Below are 19,012 nucleotides of genomic sequence, written 5' to 3'. Positions count from 1 at the left end.
TACAACCTACAAGGCTTCCAGCTGTCTGCTCTGCTAGGAGCCCCTCCTCACACTGACCCACCAGCCTACCAGTCTGATGGACCCAACTTACAACCCTCAGCACCCACAGGCTGTGAGAGGGGTCCGCAGCCTGCTTCTCTGCCCTGCTTTGACAGTTGCTCACAGAGGCGGATTAAGATTTACTGGGGCACTGAGCACAAAGAACATTGGGGGCCCCCTACATACACCCCTGCCACAAGGCTCCACCCCCTGCTCCTCCCATTGTCCCTTTTTCCTGTCCTGGTAGGAAGCTAGGGATGTGAGAAGAGCTGCCCAGGGAGCCCTGGACCCTCCATCTTCCCTGGGCAGTGCACCCTGGGGGGCAGGGACTACTCTCGGGCACCCCAGACCTCCACCCAGGGCAGGTGGGGAACCCATGGCCCTCCACCTACTCTGGGAATGGAGGGTGTTCAGCCCCGACAGGAGCTGCTCAGCACCTCATGGGCTCATGCCTGAGTGTTTTGCATAAACTGATCATCCCCAGCTCTGGTCAATTACATGAGAATCACACTTTCAAAAGTAGTAGAGGGAAATCTTGAAGATTTTGGTCCAAGCATAGGCACGGACTACGTGGGTGCTCCAGGGCTGGAGCATCCAGAGAAAAAAATTGGCAGGTGCATAGCACCCACAGGCAATAGAGCTGTAGCCCCAGCCAGGGATCAGTAGTTACTGGGCAGCCCCGCCCCCACCGATCAGCTGGGAGATGGCTGTGTTAATCGCCTATGAGGGGTTCAAGGTTTGCAGCCCCTGGGCTTGCGCAGAAGAGGGTGACCCAGCCCCGGGTAGGGCCCCTCCTCCAGCAGCCTCAGGGACCTGCTCCTGCTCCAGCCAGGGTTAGGGGTGGGCGAGGGGAGAGCACAAGGCTCCCTCTCCTCTGCAGAAGCCCAGCCTGATCAGCAGCGGTGACACGCTGCTCACCTGGGTCGCCCTGCCTCCTACCTAGATCTCCTGGGCAATGTCCAGCTCCCAGCCGGCTCCAACTGTAGGCAGCACTAGGTGAGTCCTGTTTCAGGCAGAGGGAGTCTGGCTGGGGGCGCTGCAGTATCAGGAGAGGGGGCGGAGAGTCCACCATGGGCACAGTTTGGGGGTGGGGGGACATGCAGAATCACTGCCACTGCCTTCCCCCATTTCTGCCAGTGCCTTGCTGCTCTGCTCTGCCTAGGTGGGGAAGTGTCTGTCCTCAGGAGTCAGAGTAGCAGCCGTGTTAGTCTGTATCCGCAAAAAGAACAGGACCTGTGGCACCTTAGAGACTAACCAACTGATTTGAGCGTAAGCTTTCGTGAGCTACAGCTCACTTCATCGGATGCATTCAGTGGAAAATACAGTGGGGAGATTTATATCCACAGAGAACATGAAACAATGGGTGTTACCGTACACACTGTAACCAGAGTGATCAGGTAAGGTGAGCCATTACCAGCAAGTGGGGGGGGAGGGGAGGAAACCTTTTGTAGTGATAATCAAGGTGGGCCATTTCCAGCAGTTGACAAGAACCTCTGAGGAACAGCGAGGGGGAGGGGGGAATAAACATGGGGAAATAGTTTTACTTTGTGTAATGACCCATCCACTCCCAGTCTCTATTCAAGCCTAAGTTAATTGTATCCAGTTTGCAAATTAATTCCAATTCAACAGTCTCTCCTTGGAGTCTGTTTCTGAAGTTTTTTTGTTGAAGAATTGCCACTTTTAGGTCTGTAATCAAGTGACCAGGAGTGCCCTTTAGGGGAGGGGGGGAGAATGTCCTGGCCCCCCCAGGATAGTAAAGATCTGGGGGCAAATTTGTCTCTCTCATCCCTGCCTTGCACCCATGCATCCTTTATCCAAAATACTCATTTGGCACTGAAGTTAAATAGGTGTTAACAAAATCAGACAAAACAGAGTTTTTCGAAATGTGATTTAAAATCCCTTCCCCTCTCCATGGCTCAATATTCTGTCTCTTAACTCTTGTGATGTCATTTCACTAGTTTTCCTGTTATCGTAGGCTTTGTCTGGACTAGCATTTGTCCTGCTGCTGTAATTGATTGCCAATTGCTTGGTAAGTGACTGTAAATGCTAATCTAGATGCAAACATTTGCAAAGTATCATGATATTTTTTAAAACAAAAAAACTTCAAATCCAGACTCCAGCGAGAAACTGCTGAATTGGAATTCATTTGCAAATTGGATACTATTAATTTAGGCTTAAATAGAGACTGGGAGTGGCTAAGTCATTATGCAAGGTAGCCTATTTCCTCTTGTTTTTTCCTACCCCCCCCCCCCAGATGTTCTGGTTTAACTTGGATTTAAACTTGGAGAGTGGTCAGTTTGGATGAGCTATTACCAGCAGGAGAGTGAGTTTGTGTGTGTATGGGGGTGGGTTTTTGGAGGGGGGTGAGGGAGTGAGAGAACCTGGATTTGTGCAGGAAATGGCCCAACTTGATTATTATGCACATTGTGTAAAGAGTTGTCACTTTGGATGGGCTATCACCAGCAGGAGAATGAATTTGTGTGGGGGGGTGGAGGGTGAGAAAACCTGGATTTGTGCTGGAAATGGCCTAACCTGATGATCACTTTAGATAAGCTATTACCAGCAGGACAGTGGGGTGGGAGGAGGTATTGTTTCATATTCTCTGTGTATATATAAAGTCTGCTGCAGTTTCCACGGTATGCATCCGATGAAGTGAGCTGTAGCTCACGAGAGCTCATGCTCAAATGGATTGGTTGGTCTCTGGGGTGCCGCGGGTGCTCCTTTTCTTTTTGTGTATATAAAGACAGGTTTCAGAGTAACAGCCGTGTTAGTCTGTATTCACAAAGAGAGGGGGAGTGCTTGTGGCACCTTGGAGACTGGCCAGTTTGTTTGAGCGTGAGCTTTCGTGAGCTACAGCTCACTTCATCTGTAGCTCACGAAAGCTCATGCTCAAATAAATTGGTTAGTCTCTAAGGTGCCACAAGTACTCCTTTTCTTTTTATGTATATAAAGTCTCCCCACTATATTTTCCACTGTATACATCCGATGAAGTGAGCTGTAGCTCACGAAAGCTTATGCTCAAATAAATTGGTTAGTCTCTAAGGTGCCACAAGTACTCCTGTTCTTTTTGCGAATACAGACTAACACGGCTGTTACTCTGAAACCTATCATGACATGGTGGCTCAGCCTCAGGCAAACCACAAAACTTCTGTGCCCCAGAACAAACATTTGTGGAGAGCTGCAGTTATCAAAACAATTAGCATTTACTATCAATTAGCCCAAACTATAGCAGGTCCACCAACTCTAGTCTAGGCAAAGACAAAGCATGTGTCCCCCAGGCTAGACAGGACTTGGATTTTTAATATAAAAGGAGGCAGCATGAATGTAGCTTCCCTATCCAAAATAAATTTGTCCCTTTTCACCGTTGCATGTACATACAGAACACAACAGAATAGGTTGGGGTAAAAGAAACCTGATTAGTGGAAAGGGGCCCTCAAAAAAATCTTGTTTTGAAACAAGCCACAGGGTTGGTTTAGTAGTCAAGATTTTTGAGGTTGTTTATTTTAGTGGGACTGTGTCTCACTTAAACATGTAACATCCAAATCTTATAATTTTTTTTACACATACTTGGGGCTCAAGCTATGGCTCTGATACTGATATTACTCTCTCGGGATCAATCGTGGGTAATTTCCACCCCCACCCCCCTTTTGGGGAAGCAATAATTAAAAACTATTCAGGGACTGGGGTAGAATTTACGGGGCAAATTTAGATCATTTGATCAAGAGGTTCCCAATACATGTCCTCCCCCTGCATTATGAGCTTCTTTTAATTTTCAAAGTACTCTAAAATCCACATGCATAATGAGATTATCTAGAAAACAACAAGGAGTCCGGTGGCACTTTAAAGACTAACAGATTTATTTGAGCATAAGCTTTTGTGGGTAAAAAACTCACTTTAGTTTCGTGGGTAAAAAACTCACAGTCTTTAAGGTGCCACCGGACTCCTTGTTGTTTTTGTGGATACAGACTAACACGGCTGCCTCCTGATACTTGAGATTATCTATTATTATTGATAAACCACAACAGGGCCAATTTTGGAATAATTGCAAGTTTGGAATAATTTGGTTCAGGCGTTCCTCGGATATTGTCCCCTCCCCAATAAGAAGAAAATTTTAATATTCCAGTAGCTCTAAAACAGACCTGCATAGGGAGATTACCTTGTACAATGGTATTCCACAGCTGAAACTGAGGTAGAGGTGAACTCCCATTGAGATGAATGGGTCATTTCACACCACCCAGAGCTATTGTGTCTTTGGAGCATCCTAATTCATCAGAGCACACCCCACTGAGGTGTTGTTATTACCAGCAGGAGAGTGAGTTTTTGTGTGGGGGGGCGGAGGGTGAGAAAACCTGGATTTGTGCTGGAAATGGCCCAACTTGATGCTCACTTTAGATAAGCTATTACCAGCAGGACAGTAGGGTGGGAGGGGGTATTGTTTCATGGTCTCTTTGTGTATATAATGTCTACTGCAGTTTCCACAGTATGCATCCGATGAAGTGAGCTGTAGCTCACGAAAGCTCATGCTCAAATAAATTGGTTAGTCTCTAAGGTGCCACAAGTCCTCCTTTTCTTTTTTCAAATAAATTGGTTAGTCTCTAAGATGCCACAAGTACTCCTTTTCTTTTCACTGAGGTGAATGGGCCATTCCATACATCAACAGTTCTCCTGTACTGCAGAGGGCTGTGCAGAGCCCCTTCCCTTACACTAAAAAGAAAAGGAGTACTTGTGGCACCTTAGAGACTAACCAATTTATTTGAGCATAAGCTTTCGTGAGCTACAGCTCACTTCATTAGCTCCCTGAAGTAGGTCCGAAGTCTGGGGCTCCCTGCTATTCCTCTTCCTGCCTCCAGCTGGTGGATGTGCTCCTCACAGCCCATCAGTTACCATCCCCCTTTCTTCCCATGGCCCTTCCCGCCCAACCGGGGGAATGGTGGAGCCAGGAGGAGGGCAGAGCTGGTAGCTAAAGTGGCAGATCATCCCCCTCCCACAAGTGCCCTCCAATCGTGCCCCCTCACTAACCTCTTCCTCAAGAATCAAGGGAAATTAACCAAAAACATGGTTAATGCAGGTCTTGTTTACACTACAGTGCCTTTGCCAGGATAGCTATGCCAGCTAGACTCACCCCTGCTTAGTATCCTCTTCAACTCAAGACGTGTTTCAGACTCCTGCTGGCATTGCCAGTCTGACGTGCCTTCTCTGGCTTGTCAGATTGGGTTTATATCTGCTGGCGAACCCAGCGCCACTCATTAGACTGCTTCCCAGGCTGGTGAACCACCTGTGGTTCATTAATTTTATACCAGTGTAACTCCACTGATTTCACTGGGGTTGCTCCTGATTTACACTTCAACAAGTGAGGAGAGAATCAGGCATAGGCACCGACTCGGTGGGTGCTCCAGCGCTCAAGCACCCATGGGAAAAAATAGTGTGGTGGTCAACACCCACCAGCCACAGCTGTTCAGCTGGGCTGTCGTTCAGCTGTTTGGCAGCTGGTATGGGGCCTCGGAGAGAGGGCAGAGCAGGGGCAGGAAGAGGTAGAGCAAGGGCAGGGCCTCGAGGAAGGGGTGGAGTGGGGCAGGGTTTTGGGGTGGAGAGAGGATGGAGCACCCCCCGGGAAAAATAAAAGTCAGCGCCTATGGGTCCAAGTTCTGCTTGCAGCGGACCTTCTACACCAGATAACTAGCCTCCCTGTCTCCTTATTCCTTTTCTGCCCCCACCGCAGCATATAGAGGCTTCTAATTCCAGCTCATGGCATCAGCACCAAGTATGCCTATTGGAACAGCTGCTTTACCGTTCATCATCTTGCAGCCGAGAAGCCAGAATAGGGAAAGACCTATTAAGTTTCATGCCTTTCCCCTGCTGGTGAATGGTTATTTCCTTTTCTAGTAAGGTTTTGAAAGTCTCAGGGAATGCATCTTCTACCACTGCCCCTGCAAGATCATACTACAGCCTCCAGAGGTGAGTTTTCCCAAGGAGTCAACCTCGTTTTTCTCTTTCCTAATCACATCCCTTTACTTCTACTGTAGTCACCTCTACCACATAGCTCGCTAAATAATCTCACTATGGGTTTACATAGTCAGTGAGGCAGCATGATCTTGGCACTGGACTAGGACTCAGGAGTCTTGGGTTCTATCCCCAGCTCTGCCCGTGGCCTGCTGGGTGACCTGGGGGAAGTCGCTTCCCCTCGCGGTGCCTCAGTTTCCCTAGCTGTAAAATGGGGATAATGATACTCACCTTCTTTGTAAAGCACTTTGAGACCTGCTAATGAAAAGTGCTAGATAAGAGCTTGTTATTAATAATGCACATACATCACAAGGGGCATTACTGAAATAATAAACCTACTAAAAATAGGAAACTGTCACCCTGCACTCCCCAGTTAGAGGCTTGTTGTCTTTGCTCCTCCTTTCCTGTCCCTTTAGCCCTAATTCCTGCTTCACCTCTTGCCTCCCTCCTCGTTAAGGGACCAATCCAAAGCACACGGCAGTCAACACAATGACTCCCACGGACTTCAAAGGGCTTTGGGTCAGGCTGTACATACTCGGTGCAAGGCACAGGAGCTCATACCTGGGGTTCCAACAGCTTTTCACATGTGCCGCCGTTTCATTTTGATCCTGTGAAACTGGGATTTATTTATTGCTCCAACCTGAGCATTTAATTTTAAAAACGCAACTAACAAGCCAGAGCATATTTACTCTCTCCCCTTTTCTTTCACCTAAAGGGACCTGCTGTTCTCATTTGAATTCCCCTATTCTCCTATTAATCTGTATGTTCTCCTATCACTCCCCCCACTGATCCCAGATAACACTCGTTTCTGGACCTCCTATAGCCCAAAACAGGCTAATTGTTGCCCAACTGGACCACAGCTCTCAGCTTTGGGTGGCCAGGGACTTTTCCTAGAGAAGTCTTCCCAAGGCTTGAGACATAAAGACAGCAGCACTGGTGTGAGGTGAGAGCTGGCCATTAGCGGCTGTTCTGCAGCCCCTGCAGTACACACCTATCCCTAGGGATACATCATTCTACACAAAGGGACAGATTCCCTGTCCAATCCACTCCCTGAGGGCAGGCTCCAAGCATGACAATCAGGGTCTCGACACCCCAAGGGCAGAACAAAAGGTTTAACCCCCCCCCCCCAAATAAGCAGTTAAACCAACAGATTGCACGCTGTGTTATCGTACAATGAACGTATAGCAAGTAAGATCTTTACGAAAGCTTGGAATACACTGAACTGAACAGTCGTTACGGTTATGAATGCATGTGGAAAATTGTAGTTTTAAACGTGGTACAACTTCGGCAGCATCTCACAGCCAGACCAGGGCGGCGCCAAGCACTTAGCCATTGTCCAGCCCAGGAAAAAAAGCAATGAGGAACTATGCAAGCAAACAGAAACAGCTCAAAGCTGCAAAGAAAACCCCAGCGTTCGGGAACGAAGGGCTGGTCTATACTGGAAACGTACATTGGCCTAGCTGCGTCTCTCAGGGATGTTAAAAACCCACCCCCCCCCGAGAAATGTAGCTACGCCAACCTAACCCCTGGTGTAGACAGCACTAGATGGACAGAAGAATTCTTCCGTCAACCTAGTCTCCATCTCTCAGGGAGGTGGATTAACTTACAGCGATGGCAGAACCCCTCCGGTTGCTGTTTTTCTCCCCAAGCAGGTCTCTGTTGCACAAACTGCATGGAAAGAAAACAGGAGTACTTGTGCATGGAGTGTCTGTGCCGAAGCAAGCTGATAACAGGAGGGCTGCACGGACGATGAACAAGAGGGGAACGGGCTGAGCGTCTGGTAATTAAGAACTTGGGGAGGCTGGGTTTGAGGAGATGGGACTGGAAGGGCTGTTGGCAACAACCTGCCAGGAGTAGCTAGGCTGGTGAGAGTCGGGCTGAGACCTTGTGATTGTGGACTTTTTGCAGATACAGACTAACATGGCTGCTACTCTAAAGGGAATTTTCAGAGCACCAAGGCCCCTGAAGGTACAGGGAAGGTGGTGAGAGAACCTCTTACCGGTCTGGGTAGTCCCCAGAATGTCAGACCAAGGCAGGACAAAGGGAGTGGAGATTGGCTGCAAGTCCCCCATCATGGATTCCCCCAGTTTAAAGGAGTCCAGTGGACACACAGCCAGCTCCCCTCATCACCAGGGACCCTTCCCTTGGCACAAGGGTTGTGTTAGGGACAGGGAGAGGGAAGGAGGAGTGGCTATCCCCAGCTAGGGTATTGTCCCTTGAGGACCACAGCCTGCTGGCACAAGTTAGAGTAGCATCTAGGCTGCTCTTAGTTGTGCTGGGGCAGAGAATCAGGGAGCCATAACTGACTTCCTTCCCACCTCCCCTGCCCTTGCTCAGCATGGAATCCAACTCTAAAGCTGCACAGGACCCTTGATTAAGCAAAAGGTGGGGGACAGCACAAGTAGGACGTGGAGAGCTGAGCGCAGGAGCCCAAGGCATTTTCCATATTTTTGGCTTCTTACCGTAAATGGTGTTTCCTTCGATGAGCCCCTTGCCTCTCTCTCCCACGACCACTCCATCCGAGTAGCCACAGCAGATCAGGTTGCTCCTAAGGACAGGGTCACCCCCGCGCCGGATGTCCACCCCTCCCCACTGGTTCTCACGAATGACGTTTTCTAACACAGAGCAGGAGAGAGAAAAATCACCAGAGAGCCCCACTGAAAGAACGGAGGCCGTGCTGTGTTCCTATGCACAGTCCATCCTCGGGGCGTAGCTGCTAAACAATTATACATCTGACAGTCACACACACTGCTGGGAAGTCCTGAAAAGCAAAGAAGCTGAAAAGCAAAGTGCGTGTTTGTAACAGGGGCAGAAGAACCCAGCTGGGGAAGTGCGGAAATGACGCACATACAGCTGAACTGAGTAAATTCACAAAACACATCGAATTATATCCTGACCCCAGTGAAGTCAAAAGCAAAATGACTAGAATGAAGCCAGGATTTCACCCACCATTTATTTAGCAAATTTCACCTCTTTTTGTTTGCAAATCATCCCATATAACTGGCCTGAATTTGCTCTTGGCGAAGTTAACCGGATTCACAGGATTGGGCCTGGATAAGCACCGTTCTCTACCCAATCACAGAGGGGCCTGACCCAGCTCAGTAGAGCAACAACACAGGAAAAGGAGATGCAAGAGCAACAATGGCTGGAGACAGGACCAATGGTTACAGCAGAAGCAGATTACTGCTTCTGTCTTTTGAAACAAAAGAAAAGATTTAATTTTAGCGTGAGCCACACTATTACTATCTTCTACGTTCTAGTGAGTATTTATCCTGCACTGTCTCTTGGGAGCAATTCAGGCTTTTTTAGAAACATATTAACTTCTTAAATAAGTCCATAGTGGTGGATTTGTATTTACTTTTTTCTGATGGAAAATAGGGCAACAAAAATAATCTTGCCCTATGGAACAACATAAAAGATTTAATTAAGTACAATTACTGTCCATAACTGCAAACGGAGAGCAGCAGTGTATTCAGCATCTTAGGAGTATCACCAGTTCTACATAATTAGCCTCTCTCCTTCACACGTATATGTTAAGCAGAACAATTGCTAGGGGAAACAACTTCAAGATGCCGCTGAAGTAGAATAACGTTGACGATTCAAGCTCGCCGTGAAAACCAAATATGGGACGAGTAAAAATACAGTTAATCTGGAATGATGCTTCCATAGCACAGCTCTACGAACAAACAGTGCCAAGGAGAGACCAATGATTCCAGTGAAACAATACAGAAAAGACATGCCTACACCCTCCCTTATTGGCGTATGGACTGATGATCTAAGTCTAAGGCTGATTCCAATAGAGTTTGCACCCAGCCACTGAGTCTAAAACAAAAATAACTTTGCAAGAAAGATGCATCTAAGTATGACTTAGAAGCCTGACGCCCATCAGGAAACACTGTCCATCATGCATAACAAAGCTGGTTTTAAATTATATACCTATTATTTGGCCTCTTCCATTCTCATTCACTGCTATACCAGCTGCAAGCCCCTGGAATATATGGTTCCCACTAGAGTAGAAAGAAAGGAAAACAAAGTTAGCTGCCAACGTTGTTGCTCTTTGTATTATATGTTAATCACACACAGATTTGCCCTAACTAGACTTTCTGGGTTAAAGGAACTGATGCAGTAGCCCTTATATCCTTTACACATTATCCAGCAGAGAGCGCTTCTGTTCAAAGTGCTACCTGGTTGACTGGCTCTAGGCCGTAGTTCATTTCCTTTTCTTCTTTAATGAGACTGCATCAAGCTGTGTTGTGACAATAAAATGGTCATGTGTAACGAGGGAAAAATAGACGGAGGAGAAGATACATGCAGAACTTATAAGACAACCGAGCTGCAGGTGTTTGGATAACTTTCATGTAGTTCAAAATATGAATTGTAATGCCAATCAAATGGGGGAAAACACACTAAAATGCAAAGCATCAGAAGCAACCCTATCATTAGAGACAGCTATTGTTGGAAGTGTACATCATATTGCAAGACCCGCTAATATACTTGTTATAAAACATAAAGAAGCCACAAAATTAGGAAACAGCAGGTTTGAAAATGCTCTCAATTCACAGATCTTCATAAATGTAACCCCGCAAACTGCAGTAAAGGGCATCAAATGGGATGATCCTCCATTAGCGGAATACAGAGAGAACCCCCATAACGTACATCAACGCGTCAATGGAAGGCAAAGTAAACTGGAAAAAAATAGTCCAGATTCTGCTTTCCAATGCAAATCCACAATTCAAGTGAAGTCACATGGGTTAGTCCCAGCTGGCAAAGAAGCTGGCCTGATCCATCAAAGCATAACGTGCACATTTTATTTCAAAGCAAAAATAAAAGTCACATATTTTGGCTCAGAAGCACCATGGGACAAATCTTATGGTCATTTACACTCCCGTGATGTTGCGTGAGTATAAGTAAGGATGGATTTTGGCTCAGTAAGTTGCACTTTAATTGTTTTCAGTTTGCTGTGTCATAAAGAGGAGTGAGGCAAGCAAAAGGGTAAAAACCACGGAGCTGTTTGTTGGAAAGGCAATTACAGTCTGATCCCGCAGACACTTACCCACGCTGTCCCAATAATTTCAACAGGACCCCTTGCACGAGCGAGGATTACTCACGAGAATAAAGGGCCCTACGTCTCACATCTTAGCAACGTTGGGCATAAAAGGCAACGTGCTGAATAGCCCCCCTATTCTCACTGTAAATAAATGAGTTGTTGACATTTGGGATACGTCTCTGAGCATTGCACCATCTCCGTTCGTGTACTGTGCTCCAGCAACAGGTACCATGGGGAGTGCAAAGGCCCAGATCCTCAGAGGTTTGCAGGGCCACATCTGGTTATGGAAATGTATGGTGGGCCATGAATGCTCATGAAACTGGGAGTTGGAGGGCGGGAGGGCTCAGGCTGGGGTGCGGGCTCTGGAGTGAGGCTGGGGATGAGGGGTTCAGGGTGCAGGAGGGTGCTCCGGGCTGGGACCAAGGGGCAGCCTCCAGGTGGCGCTTACCTCAAGCAGCTCCCAGAAACAGCAGCATGCCCCCCCCCTCCAGTTCCTATGCAGACACGCAGCCAGGCAGCTCTGCGCGCTGCCCTGTCTGCAGGTGCCACCCCTGCAGCTCCCATTGGCTGTAGTTTCCAGCCAATGGGAGCTGCAGGGCAGCGCTTGGGGCAGGGGCAGTGTGCAGAGCCCCCTGGCTCCCCCTACGCATAGGAGCTGGAGTGGGGATATGCCCCTCCTTCCGGGAGCTGTGCAGAATGTAGCAAGACCCTGACCCCGCTCCCTGGCGGGAGCTCGAGGACCAGATTAAAACGACTGGAGGGCCAGTTGTGGCCCCCGGGCCGTAGTTTGCCCACCACTGCTCTACACCCTAAATGAGCAGGGTTTTATAACGGACAGTCTAAGACCACAGGAGGCGCTGAATGATCATATGGGCATCTGGCCATTATATATTGAATGTCTCAGTTTGCTCAGTACGCTCAGAGCATGCGTTCATTTACTCCTATTTGCAATTGTATTTGTACTATACAGAGAAGCATCCACATTTTCTCTATCACTAGCGTGTGTTGAGAAAACTGCAGTAATAACATTACAGCATTATGCGTTAGGATCTCTCTGTCCCTGAAATACAATGCAGTGCTCACAGAAGACGCAATATTTAGAGAGCTATTTATATAGAGAGCTGCTGCCACACAACAAAAGGAGAAAGTACCACACCTCCACCCACAAACAAATACGCACACATACATCCACCCAACGATTTAATTCGGCTGTCTTTCCAAAAATGCATCTTCTGTGAGGCGATGCAAACATTTAGAACGATAGCAGCTCATTTGCGGGTATAACTCACTTCAAAATGCACTGGGGAAAACGAACGCCGCCCGAATGTTTTGTTCTGCAGCGGGATAGTATCGTTTAAAACCATTGCTGCTGCTCATTGACGAGTTCTCTGTGCAGGCTCCATGGACAAAGATCAGGCAGCGGAATCTCTCGTCAATGCCACCTTGTGTCTTTATACTAACGGGCCATGGCCTGCCATTGTTCCATGTACACAGCTGTCTGTTGTCTCTGGCCTTACACTTAGATTACAAACTCTGTCGGGCAAAGATTGTCTCTTTGGTAAATGTCTGTACAGTGTCTAGCACAAGGGGGAGGGGAGGGCAATCCTCTAGTTGCTACCACAATACAGATATAAAAAACAATAACAGTCATTGGGGTTAATGGGAGTTTGTATAAAAACAGATGGGTGGTTCATGTGTGACTACTTACCCTTTGCACTGACAGTGCCTACTCTGAGAGGATGGCAATGAAATTTTCAGAGGTGACTATTACTCCTATTTTACAGATGGGGAAACTGAGGCACAGCGTGGTCATTGGCTGGAAAGCTCTGTGTCTTGCCAGAAAGCTCAAGACAACGCCCTCTCTGGTAGGGAGAGCACATGGATAGGCAAGCAAGGAGAAGGGGAGGGAGAGGACATCTACAGAACTCTCGGCTGCAAGGAGGTACTAATGATTGGTGTTATTGAATGGCAACAGGGTTTAAACTGAGCATAAGGTTCCCCATCCGGGGGGAGGCAAGAGCTTCTGGCTGGCTGTTTGCAGGGATGGTGGTTCAGCCCTGTTGGAGTAGGATGGTGAGTGGAGCCGGGAGGCAGAGACAAAAGCAGAGCCCTTCCATTCTCGTTTGCACACAGGATCAGCACGTGGGCTTCGTGGTGGGACAGCTGGAGGTAGAACATCATTAGCAGCAATCGGAGCTTGTGATGTGCATGCAGCATTTGCCAAGAACTCAGTACCTGTCAAACTGCACTGCACCGCCAACAGGCTGCTTTCATCCACCTGGGCTGCCCTCACCGGGTTGTTATGAACTTACTGGATCACGCTTTGAAATATACCGGTGCCGTATCGCATCATTGATCAGCAAACACATCGGCGTGCACCACCGCTGCTTTGGTACCACACTGAGAGTGCGCATACAATATCCCCTTCTCCTCCGAGTCTGCAGAGCAAACTCAGCTCAGGAAGGGAGATTGAATGCAGGAGATGCAAAAAGAATTGTTCCCCTGGGGATCATTTCACTCTAGCCAGGGGAAACGTTCCGGGAAACCCAAGGCCCCTGGGTGCTGTACCAGTAAGTCCCAACAAGGGGCTGGTAGGTTGTGAGTCACCTAAGGCTGACTTGTCACTGCACTTCCCAAGCACCCCCACATGGGCCAAACTGAGGAGACGATCAGTTACAGACCGGATGATTAAACAGCTGCCCAGGAGGTTCAGCTTGTTAAACGCAAGACAGGGGAGCAAGGGAGGCTGGGAGGAAGCACCAGAGATGCCCCGGATTGCCAAGTGATGAGATCTCTTCCCCCTGCGCTGAGGGAGAAGGTAAAAGCCTTATGCTCCGGAGAACAAGCACTTGTGTAGCACATTGGGAATGACGCACACGGCGTTGGACCTACGCAGGAGTGCGTGAGGCCTGTTTGCCGCGAGGCGTCCTGGGGGAGGGAACCCTGCCCTGTGACATAGAGAACCCGCATTCTCAAAGGAGCAGTTTCATTGATGTCAGCGGCATGACATCCTGGAGCACCTGCACATCAGTGTGATTAAGGGTCCCCCATCAGGGCCAAAATCCCATAGCCTCCTAGCAGTGATGGGTCATCATCCAGGATGAAAAGAGCCTCCGCCTGCCCGCAGAGAAGATACGTGAGGCCTTTGGCAATGCTGTGGAATGGGAAAGGGTTACTTCATCTCCAGCATGACATGATCTACTGTGAGAAGCTACAAGCTTTACAGTCATGTATTAATAGTCACCCCTCCAGCGCCTTAGGGTCCGTCTTCACCGTAGTTAGCGCAAGTTAGACTCACTTGAGTGACTCCTCTCTGGTCAACCTCGCTCGCCTGAGAATGGCCTGGCCGCGAGAGAACACTGGGGGCTGCTGGCTCCTCCCTCGGGGGTGCTGCTGAGATTTCTGGGAGCCCACCCCATGGTTTTTTGCGCTGCACTCTGCTGAGCCGCTCTAGGCACTCTTTCCCAGTGAACTGTGGGAGAATTTGTCTGTTGTGTCTGGGCATACCGGAGGAATTATGGGAAGGCACTGGAAGATTTGTAACTCTCAAGTGGAGCTAGCCTGCGTCCACGCTGCAGGGTGGCCGTGTTAGCAGCTGATGAGTTGTGCTAACTCGAACTGTAGCCGATGGACCAGCCAACTCGAGGGAAAAGCACCACCACACTCGAGTGAAGTGGGGCAGGGGGGTGGGGGTGGATGGGACTCAGGTTAGGGGCAACACTTGAGTTATAACTCAGGTTAACTGTGCAGGGAAGACAAGCCCTGAGATTGTAGCTAGCCCCTCTGCAGCCACCCGGGAGGCAGCAGAGAGCACCTCACAGATTCAGAGGCCAAAAGGGACCATCATGCTCATCATAGCACAGGCCAGAGAACTGCCCCACAATAATTCCTAGAGCAGGAATCCTAGAAAAACACCCAAACCGAAGTTAAAAATTGTCAGGGATGGAGAATCCACCACGGCCCTTGGTAAGTTGTTCCAATGGTTAATCGCTCTCACTGATAAAAATAAATTATGCCCGATTTCCAACCTGAATTTGTCTAGTTTCAACTTCCAGCCACTGGATCACGTTACACCTTTCTCTGCTAGACTGGAGAGCCCATTATTAAATATTTGTTCCCCATGTAGGTACTTACATCAAGTCACCCTTTAGCGTTATTTCTGTCAAACTAAATAGACTGAGTTCCTTATGTCTATCACTACAAGGCAGGTTTTCTAATCTTTTAATCATTCTCATGGCTTTTCTCTCCACTTTAGCAACAGCCTTCTTAAATTGTGGGCACCAGAACCGGACACAGCATTCCAGCAGTGGTTGTACCAGTGCCAAAAACAGAGGTAAAAATCTCTCTGCTCCTGCTCGAGATTCCCCAGCTAACGCAATCCTGGGATGCATAAGTTTCTTTGGCCACAGTGTTGCACTGGGACCTCATGGTCAGTGAGCTCCTCAGCCAGCTCTTTTAGAACTCTTTTAAACCCCCACTCCCTCCTTTGGGCAGTATGAGCAAGGGCTGCCCAGAATCATGGTTTCTGCAGTCAGTGGGGCCTTCCCTTGGTGGGAGCTCTTGGGGAAGGGAGAGGGGAAGGTTAGAGTGGGCAGGCATAGCCAGGACTCTGCATACCCCCATGTCCAGCAGAGCGGGTTGTGTGAGGTGTAGGTTGCACCATTGAAGGGGCTGTAGTAAACCTGTTCTCCTCCTTAGCAGAGAAGGGATACTTTGGGAAGCACAGAGCCCTCCGTTACTCTCAGGGGCACCGTGCTGGTGCAGCACCCCTTACAAGGGGCTGTGCTCAACCCGTACAATTTAGCCTAGAGTTTACAAAAAGGAAAATCTATCTACCGACTAGAGAACCTCACCCAGGACCTGCCTCAGTGCCCACCCAGAAAGAGTGATGAGAATCAGCACTGGACCCAGGTACAGAAATCCAAGCCACAAACACAAACTCACCAGAGAATGACCCACTGGGGGCTCTAGGGAGATGTTTAACGTGCTTTGTTCCATCTGGGCTGCATCACTGAGCAGGCTAGCGACTGGAATCCCTGCCTAGAGGCAGAATGCAGGGGCTCAAGGGGGCCAGGGCTATTTTCTCTAAAAGTGGGCATCAGATTGCACTCACAGAACAGTATTTCTCCAAGTGCAGATAAAGCACTGAGGACAGCCGGAAACAAGGGCTTTCCCTGCCCTTGGGCACCTGACAGCAGCATTGCCTGGGGCACTGCCCTCCCGTTTTCTGTATGTGCACAGGGAAGTTCCTGTGCTCACGACTGCACAGCTTGAATTCAAAGCAGTTGCTCCAGGCTCAATTACACTTAATGCCTAGTCAGCCCAGCTCAGTTTTGACAGCCGGAGGAAGCCAACCTTGTTCCATGACTACAACAGAAACACAGTGAGCAACGCAAGAACTGAAAAGCTGAAGATATGGTACCCGCATTTGCTGTGCATTTGACGTTTCATGGGAGTCACTGTTACTGTTGAGAAGAATTTTCAAAATCTTGCCCAGGAGATGCATCCAAATGACGTTCAGATGTCCAAAGGGGTAACCCTCTGGTTGTCTAACAGTCACATTTCCCTGCTATGCCGAAATCCAAAGCTCATACACAAGGGTATTTTTAAAGGTGCAGCCTGGGACCGCGACATTCATGTCCTATTGCCCACATGCGATTCAGTGCCTGAGAAGGGAAACAGAGCTATTCCACTGCAGTAAGAACTTCAAAAGCACCTATGTGATTTAGGAGCATCAGCCCTATTTTCAAAAGCCCCTTGATTATTTCAGACCCTAATCCTCAGAGGCATTTCGGTGCCTAACTCCCACTGAAATCAACGGGTCAGCACCTAGATACCTTTGAGGATTGGGCCTTTTGGAGCCTAAGTCCTGACTTAAGTGCTTTGGAAAATGGAACATAGGCTCCGAAGTCACTAAGGGCCAGATTTTTAAAGGTATTTAGGCACCAAAGATGCACACAGGTACCTAGTGGGACTTTAAAAAGTGCTAAGGGGCCTAAGGGCATCAAAATCAATGGCAGTTCAGTGCCTAGGAGCTTTGGCTACAACCCTAACGTCTGGAAGTCATCTGTCTGAATTACAGGCAGCCAGTCAGGACAGCTAAAGGGTTTGGAAGACAGGCTAACTCAGTCAATTATTGGCATGGCAATCCCTATTCTCTGCATATTTAGAGTCACAACAGGGATAGAGCCAGGGCAGCAGGTTCGGTTTCAGCAGTAGCCAAGGAAGGCTCATTGTCCCACGGCGTTGTGCGAGCAGCACAGAATGACGTGGTTGGTAGGAACAAGAGTGCTTCCAAATGCGGGGGGAATCAAGCATGGTGACTGGTAGGGGAGCGAAGGCAAGGGTTCTTTTAAATTCCCACGGCCTACTCAGCAATGATTGGGCTAGCAATACTGTCTTGTGCAGAATAAAATTTCTTCCCCTACTGGAACCCGAGAGTAAATTATCCCTGCCTCTTCGTTCCCTTTCCTCCTCTCTTGCATCAACAACTGATCTTGATTGCTCTTGATTATAACCTGCTTTGGCAACCTGCCAGTGACACTGTGACAAGGGAGAAAATGAAAGCCACATAATGAATCACTTGCTCTCCAGCCTGTCTTTCTACAGACTTATTAGCCACATCATCACAAAGACCAGTCCATTTTATAAATTGCTACTTGTCTGATGGAGCACTTCCATAATCCTTTATAAAAGAGACCCCCTCTTGACCCTGGTGTTTTACAGCACAGTAAATCGGTCTTGCACTTGCCAACCCTAGCTCCCATCCTGGAACAAGTGGTTCTGCAATCGAGACTTAAGCATTTTTACAAGTAGCTCAAAATAATACTTTCAGCTCTGCACTCAGCACAGAATGTGGACTAATGAGAAGTTAGTGGGAGTTTTACTTAAATAAGGACTGCAAGATTTGGGCTTAATTATACATATTGTTAGCATGAATAATCACATTTTGCCTACTATACATCCCTTGCAGTTACAATTCCGTATAATATTTTTCTTCCCTCCTTGCCTACACTGTTGTGTAGTGTTGCTATGAGCTGTTACATGCTGGCTGGATTCCATCCTAGATTCCACCCCAGAGGGGGCTGCATTTCAACAGTGGCTGAAGTGGTTTAAATAGACTTTGTAATTCAATTTGGGCTCATTCAGGAGAAAGTCACTTTATCTAAGTTCACAGTATGGTTATTAGAATTTAAAATACAAAAACCAAATTACTTAAAAGTCGAACAAAGGAGCATCATTAAGGGGTGGGGGTGGGGGAGAGAAGGCAAATGAAGGAAATATGGCAGCTTATTTCACAATGTTAAGTGTTCTAATATTGTATATTGAGACAGCAATTTTCAACCCAACATGCTTTACAAGCTCTGGTCCCTATGTATGAACCGAATAAGAGGAAGGGCTCCCGAAGATGAGGGTAATAGATTCAGACGCAAGTGAGCTGCATTCACTTCCTGATCCTGCTACAGACTGTGTGCGTGTGTGTGTGTGAGAGGCTGGACAAGTTACTTGTTTCTCTGTGCCTCTGTTCCTGACTTCTACACCTGGGAAGATCACTCTTCCCTCATTTACGTGGACTAAGTGCCGCAGGGCAGGGACTGTCTCCCATTCGGTGTGTGTGGTGTCTAACACAATGGGGCCCTGATCTCAGTTAGGATGAGGGAGGCAACCTAGTGACAGGTTTCAGAGTAGCACCTTAGAGACTAACCAATTTATTTGAGCATAAGCTTTCGTGAGCTACAGCTTTTGTGTGACAAAGGAGGTGGAAAAAGCTAATGTACTCAATGCTTTTTTTGCCTCTGTCTTCACAAACAAAGTCAGCTCCCAGACTACTGCACTGGGCAGCACAGCATGGGGAGGAGGTGACCAGCCCTCTGTGGAGAAAGAAGTGATTCGGGACTATTTAGAAAAGCTGGATAAGCACAAGTC

At 48.1% G+C, this 19,012-nt stretch overlaps 1 protein-coding gene across 1 annotated transcript in view; it reads right to left on the bottom strand.

Annotated features, from left to right (window-relative positions):
* FBXO10 (F-box protein 10) overlaps nt 1–19,012 on the bottom strand; it is a 53,528-nt gene that overhangs the window by 10,646 nt on the left and 23,870 nt on the right. Inside the window, exons 5-6 of the mRNA XM_077816510.1 lie at nt 9,976–10,046; nt 8,502–8,654 (exon numbers count right to left, since the gene is read on the bottom strand). Coding sequence (XP_077672636.1) covers nt 8,502–8,654; nt 9,976–10,046 — 224 coding nt within the window. The remainder of the gene's footprint in view (nt 1–8,501; nt 8,655–9,975; nt 10,047–19,012) is intronic.

This window comes from Eretmochelys imbricata, chromosome 5 (assembly GCF_965152235.1).
Source record: "Eretmochelys imbricata isolate rEreImb1 chromosome 5, rEreImb1.hap1, whole genome shotgun sequence".
NCBI classification, from domain to species: Eukaryota; Metazoa; Chordata; order Testudines; family Cheloniidae; genus Eretmochelys; species Eretmochelys imbricata.
Note: the sequence above shows the minus strand (reverse complement) of the source record. Positions and strands in the feature narration are given on the sequence as shown.